The sequence below is a fragment of the Rhodamnia argentea genome, chromosome 4 (assembly GCF_020921035.1).
Source record: "Rhodamnia argentea isolate NSW1041297 chromosome 4, ASM2092103v1, whole genome shotgun sequence".
In the NCBI taxonomy this organism is placed as follows: Eukaryota; Viridiplantae; Streptophyta; class Magnoliopsida; order Myrtales; family Myrtaceae; genus Rhodamnia; species Rhodamnia argentea.
Window position 1 is genome coordinate 25,358,014 of NC_063153.1, and position 7,033 is coordinate 25,365,046.

General features: G+C 39.4%; 1 protein-coding gene across 7 annotated transcripts; it reads left to right on the forward strand.

The window, feature by feature from the left end:
• The first annotated feature begins 1,382 nt into the window (after positions 1–1,382).
• On the forward strand, positions 1,383–6,709 carry LOC115726186 (UDP-N-acetylglucosamine transporter UGNT1-like). Of its 7 annotated transcripts, none has more exons than XM_048277065.1 (11): positions 1,497–1,594; positions 2,063–2,143; positions 2,358–2,434; positions 2,921–3,082; positions 3,165–3,298; positions 4,016–4,146; positions 4,224–4,268; positions 4,392–4,489; positions 4,711–4,818; positions 5,577–5,633; positions 5,721–6,026. In XM_048277065.1, the coding sequence occupies exons 3-11, from the start codon at positions 2,369–2,371 to the stop codon at positions 5,793–5,795; spliced, it is 876 nt and encodes a 291-aa protein (XP_048133022.1). In that variant the 5' UTR covers positions 1,497–1,594; positions 2,063–2,143; positions 2,358–2,368; the 3' UTR covers positions 5,796–6,026. The 7 variants fall into 7 exon arrangements, 6 of the variants coding, with proteins under 6 accessions (XP_048133020.1, XP_030511820.1, XP_030511822.1 ...); XM_048277064.1 differs by lacking the exon at positions 1,497–1,594 and adding an exon at positions 1,805–1,929; XR_007198011.1 differs by lacking the exon at positions 2,063–2,143 and having other exon boundaries at positions 1,383–1,594; positions 4,711–5,172; positions 5,721–5,865.
• Positions 6,710–7,033: the final 324 nt, after the last annotated feature.

A 7,033-nucleotide genomic window follows, 5' to 3' on the forward strand; every position in this document is an offset into this window, starting at 1 on the left:
TTTAACACTTTGCGATTGTTCAAGGACCTCCACTACATTTAACCTTAATTCCTATGATGCGCATTTTTGTTTCTTAAAATTCTTGATTAGGAAAGCACCCAAAAGAAAAAAGCACCTCCCTTTTGACTTGATGATTACTTGCGTGCCTCTATCTTTGTTGATATCATTCACATACCTCTAAGTAAAACCCACAGTTAAAGAACCATATCTTCTATCCTTGCAAACTCCTTTTAGCATCTGTTTTGCTGGAAATTTCTACAACGAAAGATCTTTTACTGAAAACCATAGAGCCTTTGGATTTATTGTTTGAACGGGTGTTTGTGACGATGCCGGACAGGAAGCAAAGTAAATGGCAAAAGACAAACTGGACGATAATGTAAAGTATGCTAGAAGACAAAGGCAAGTAAGATAAATTACAAAGCAAAAGATAAATGTTTTTGATTGATGATTGATCGGTCCCTTGCAAAGAATCGCCTCCGACTATATGTAACCTAATACAAAGTATCATCATCGGCTGCAGTTACTTCGGTGCGCCTTATCCCTAAATTCTCGGACTAGCTTTGGTAACTGCTCTTCTTATCCTTTCGACGGTTTAAAGTGCTAACTTAACTACTATGCTCCGTGTGACTGTCGATGTAATGTACCCTCTTTTGCGGAACTCTTGAATAATTATGATAAATGACACCTTGACCGTGTTTGTGTTACTAGAAACAGTAATTCTAATCATATACTATAATTGATCAATTAAAATGTGCCATTAATCTTCTTTTATCATCGAACATATAATAAAGTGAGTTCATTTTTTTAATATCTACTAACCTTTACATGCCTAACCCACTTACTAATTCAATCCAACCCATTCACCAAATCCCAAAATAAACAAACCCATCCTCCATAAAAAGCAAGTCTCCACCAAGTGAAGAATTCTTTTTAAAAGCAAATCCTGCCATACAAACACCAAGGATTAAGAAAAGAATCATGGAGTCAACAACTTCTCTCTAATCACAATTAATTAATGTTATGTTACTGTTGAAATTATGTGAAATGGATTGATGATCAACTTATAAGTGTGAGCAAATATTTCATCTTTTAAGTTAATTTTTTGGTGAGAGACATTCAAGACCATTCAACATTGATATCAATTGCCAATCACACAAAAAATACGAATTGTTGCTGCTCTGACTCGGATCCGATGTGACACAGAGAAATTATTGAAGCTATCTCGGTGTCAAGACCATCCGGCAACAGTTACATTTTCCTTCGATGGGGACCAACCTTCTCCTACGCGGGCCCCTACATCCACTGTCCACCGCCACGTGTCAGTCTCCCTCTCACTCTCTCTCAAATACGCCCTTCCCTCTCTTACTCTCCATCTCCGTCTCTCTCCTTCTGCTGCTGCTGCTTCTTCTTCTTCTTCTTCCCAAAGACCATCTGTCTGTCTGTCTCTCTCTCTCTCTCGTACACACACGCAGCGTGATCATGGCGAAGGATCACGAGATGATGCCAGTGACCGATCCTTCCTCGAAGACCTCCTCCCCGTCGGCCATGAGCAGGAAGGGAGCTTACGCCGCCGGGTCCTACATGGCCTGCGCAGGTCGTCTTCGGTTCAACCTCTTCAACTTTACTCTCCCGTTACGTTCTCCATTATTTCTCTGCAAAATTTACTTATGTGGTCGCTCCCTAGTGGAGCTTCGCTTTACTTTACCTTTCTGCTTCACGTGCACGCAAGCGTTTCATATATAGAAACATGTCAGGTACTTAACTACTTTTCCTGTACAAACGCACGTCGGTTCCCGAGTAAATATTTCGCTCATGGTCTGTTCGCCTTCTTGTGTTTTGAACCCTTTTGACTAAGTCTGATGATTTTGGGTTTCTGGGGACAAACCGAATTCGATTATGGAATGTGTAATTTTCCTACCGCAGATAGAGGTAGCCAATTTGCACGTTTGTTCCGACTTCTGTGTGATTGTGCTCGTGAATGAGCGACTCATGCTCAAACTCAAGCAAAAATATCATCAGGAAGTATGATATGAATTTGAAGAGAAATTTTTACTTTTTGTAGATGCTGCCTGCTGGTTTTTTTCCATCACGACTGCTTGATGAATCGTAGCTTTGCCTCTTGTTTTCTGGATGATGTGATAAGGTTGTGATTTGCACATGTTGGTTGTTCTTCCAATTTTTTTTTTATTGTTACTAAACTTAGCCTGTGTAGTCTTGCTTTGCGAATGGGCAGCACGAGCAATATGATCTGATGTTCCCAGTAGTTACCTTCCAGGGAAGTCCGAGAATGTGGTTTTTCTACTTGTAAATATGTCTTGATAATTACATGACGGTTATTTCTTTACTCGTTCATGCAGTTCTCTTGGTAATGTTCAATAAAGCGGCCCTTTCTTCGTATCATTTCCCTTGTGCAAATGTGATCACGCTTTTTCAGGTACTTTGAATACCTTGACTAGGTTCGTGTGTCAATTACGCATTCCTGGTTTGTGGTTTAGCATATCTTTAATAGGCATGCGAGTGGAGAGGGAAAAGTAAGAATCGAACTCATGAACTCTTCATTCTTGGTCTAGCATTGCACTATTCTGACAAGAGAGGACTTGTGACGAACAATTAACCTGGTATTGGACTTTGTCTAGACAAGCTTTGATGTGAAGATACACCATGCTGGGCAGATTTAATTTCTATCGACTATAGCTTTCTTCTTCTTATTCACTTTGTTTCTCCCAAAGCATTGTATTTCCAAATAAACCATTGATCTCTGGAAATAAAATCTGATTGCGAGACTATACCATGAGGATAGTCACAGTGATGAAGTTAACTCTTTTATCATCACAACTTGATACACTTATTATTTTAGGTTAGGTAATTTCAATATACCAAGTATTTTACCCTTGCCTTTTATTTGGTCTATTCCTTTCAGTTGGTATGTTCTTGTTTGTTACTGTATGCATTGAGATGCTGGGACATCATTTCTTTCTCTGCTGGAGAAACCCAAAGCATCCGTTACAACCCTGCAACACTGGTTCCCCATAAGACATTGCTTCACACTATTCCTCTTGCAGTGTCCTATTTACTGTATATGGTATGACTTCGCCCAATTTGCTTGGCTTTTCTTGGTCTCTTTTGGTATACCCGATACCTGAGTTATTTCCTTCTGGTTAAAGCTGGTCTCCATGGAGTCCATACGCGGTGTAAATGTGCCCATGTACACTACACTCAGACGGACTACAGTGGCCTTCACAATGGTTGTGGAGTACTTTCTAACAGGACAGAGATATTCACTCCCTGTTGTAGGCAGGTAAGGAACCTTTACTTCCTGTTGAGACCTTTGCATTTTCCCTTATGATACCATAGGATTAGGTGACGCAAACAGCTACATTTTACTGGAACACAAAATGTGTCTGCTGCTGAACTATCTCCCGTGTACGCCTATGGGATTGTCTATGTAAGAATGAATTCACAAGACACAAATAGGGAAAAGATGCAATTCATTTTCAGCCCACTGAAGCTTTTAACATAGGAAAGGTCCTCCATTCCTTCTTCCTTGGTTGAGAAGTGAATTTTTATGGAATTGAATGTTGTATATAGAGTAGCCCAGTATATTCTTTACTCGCGATGGAAGTGTCTTAATTGACTGTAGTAGTATTCATAAAATTATATCTAAGAGAGCTTAGACTCTACTTCCCTCATCTTCAATATTTGTTCATGCTAGCAAAGAGTTGCTTTACTACTGCCGTCAAGTCAGATGCCTTTTGCCAGGTTTATGGGATGGTAAAAGAACTAGATAGCATTTGAGGGTTCTCCTCTGTAACATTACTTGTCTGAACGTTTTGGGCAAAATAATCAGACAAGAACTGTGTGGAATGGAACATTTATGCTCTCTCACACACTGAAATTTAGATATTCTAGTGGAAAGGTGTTGATTTTTGGCAATCTGACAGAACATGTTATGCTTGTCTAAAGGCTTTCATCGTTCTAACCATTCTTATTGAATTATTTCCAAGGGATGCATCAGTGTGGGGATCATTATACTCGGCGCTTTTATTGCTGGAGCACGAGATTTGTCATTTGACTCATATGGATACATGGTAGTGTTTATGTCAAACATCTGTACCGCAGTATATCTGGCTTCTATAGCACGAATTGGTAGTTTTCATTATCCCTTCTGCAATTTCTTTATATCTGATGCATTGGATAACTTCTGATTCATTTTCATTGTTTAGGAAAATCTAGTGGACTTAACAGCTTTGGCCTTATGTGGTGTAATGGTAAGATATATCACTGGCACAATGATTGTCTTCCCTGATTTCTGCCACGAAGTGCTTGCTGGTCGGCAGATGTGACTGGTACATGTTTATTTCAATATAATTATCCCCCTGCACATTATGTAGGCATAATATGTGGACCAATTTTGCTGATCTGGACTTCAATCAGTGGTGACCTAGAAACGACAGTGAAGTTCCCAAATTTGTTTGCTCCTGGCTTTCAGGTAATTTTTTATACAAATAAAATTCATCTTCTTCTCCACAAACATGCAAACTTGTCATTTACTGCTTTGGTTGTTATCAGAATTTTAAAGCTTTACTTTTGCATTCTGCAATTACATGTTCCTTTCCCATGCTATAATAAGTTCAAAATTTCCCCTTTAGCGACTATGATACATCTCATTGATTATATTTACGGGGAGTTCAATTATATTTATAATTGCAGGCTGTCATGGCACTTTCCTGCACCATGGCTTTCCTGATTAATTACTGTGTATTTTGGAATACGATGCTAAATTCAGCTCTCACGCAGACAATTTGTGGTAATCTAAAGGTTTGATATGCACACCAAACCCCTGTAATACCTCCCCTCTTATGCTCAGTTGTAGCTATTCTGATGTTAAAGAAGTTATCTAGTATCTCTTCTTCTGCATGGGCTTATGGTTTTTGAGCCATATTCTTGGCTGCCATTATCTCAATTTTCTTGTTGATGCTATCTGGAAGGTACTTTCTAATAGTCGGGTCCACAACCATTCAAAAAATGTCTTGCCATGACATTTTATCCCTGTTGATAGTTACTTCACCAGAATAATTGTTATTTGGGTAGCCCTGTTCATTCTGGAGTTTGATGTCATAGACACTTGTTCACCCTTCACTTTCTTCATCCTTGGAGTGCTTTAGTTTGCTGGTAATAGAAATCGATGCTCTGTAAGATTTTCAATTAGCTGGCTATAGTCAACCGTATCTGAAATATTGCAAGCTTATTTCTCCTTATACTTTGACTGGAAAAACAAGAAACTTAAAATACATTAGTTAGCACCATAGTTTGTTCACAAGGGATAAGCAAGAAGATTCGAATCTTAATTTTCATTTCCTGTAAGTATATGAAAGATGCTTACAAACTTTCTTCTTTCTTAACAGCTCCTATAGTCAAAATTGTCATTCTTGCACTATCAGACCTCTTTAGATGTTCTACTCTCATCTTTTTCTTTCCCACTTGGACCTAGGGAGCTTTGGATAGAATTATATCAATATTTCATTCCTACCATTACTTATTCGTCGGGACACTCCCCAATAACTTCTGCTTGATAGGATCTTTTCACAATTGGACTTGGCTGGCTAATGTTTGGCGGGCTTCCATTTGACTTGGTAAGTATAAAAGCCTCAACTGTATTCCTTCTTTGCAGTTATCATAGTTTTGATTGTACAGGAGCTAATGTCCACTGTTGCTTCCAGTTGAATGTCGTCGGCCAATCGCTTGGTTTTCTAGGGTCCTGTTTGTATGCCTATTGTAAACTTCAAGGGAGATAAGCTGATAAGCAGCTTGTGAGATTTTTGTTTTCTCTGATGTAACTCTATCAAATAATCAACAACCAAATTTTGGGACGAAGGTTTTTTTGGTCAGCTAGTATTAGTTGAAATTCGAACCGAAGCCTGAAGACTTCTCTAGCGTCCATTAAAGAAATTCACAAGCTAACATGGGAGCTGAGCTTTGCTATAAGCGACTTCAGTAAATTTAAGAAACTTCTCTATTTGGTTTTAGGATGTATGTCAATTTTGTATGATCCTATGGTAATGGATTATTTGCCAACTCAGTTGGTGGAGTTGAGGTGGCACACTTCATCTTCTCAATGAGAGAGCTGGATTCAAATCTTTGTAGTATCCCACTCTCGCCTGGTTCACGTTTGGCTATTACCTGCAGAAGTTACTTAGAGAAGAAGGGTTGGTCCCAGATTTTAATTTTGTTTCTGGCTTTGTTTTTACTTTATGGGCAAGGTTCCTTCCTCTTAAATCTTTTGAAATGCTTGCCTTAGCTATCCAGCTTGTTCGTCCCTACCGTGGTGCAATTAGTGCGGCAAACTGAATAATGTCCCTCACGAGACAAGACATTGCACATCCAGTGCAGAAATGACATTTTCATTACCTGGCCACTGTTTTCTTCCCTTTGACATAAGTGATGTGGTCCTGCTGCAATTCTTTTGAGATAGACAGGACATCAAGGATAACCTCTGAGGGTAAATTCAGAAGTGCACAGAAAGGTAGAATTTGAGCCACTTCAGGCCAAGTACGAGGCGTGATTAAGAGGAGGATGATAAGTTGAGCAAATTGCTACATCTGATTGGCATGCAAGAGTTAATCACATTGTCCTGTCACGATGTTGAACTCGGTCCATGCCTGCTCATGTCCTGTTCACCCTTAGAAAAGGAAGTCCCATTTTGTCGATCCCTCGTTTTGCTCCCATCTTTTTCCCCTGTCTGAGAAAGCGAAAAGGCACCTCTTACCCCAGTTATAGCAAAGAAGATTCTTCTGTCGCTTTTGATTTCTGCTGGATGGACATTGGATATCATGGTGTCGGCATTGTATGGTGCTTCGAATATTGTCTCTTTGGATGGAAACTACTTCATCTTCTCTCTTCTTGCATCCTAATTCCATTGCCATTCCTGCATTTGCTGATGTAAGCCGTTGTTCTGTATCTCAGTATACGAATTTTGTGTTAGATTGCCATCTGATGTTCCTCACAAAGTGGCATTCTGTCGTCGTAAGGTCAC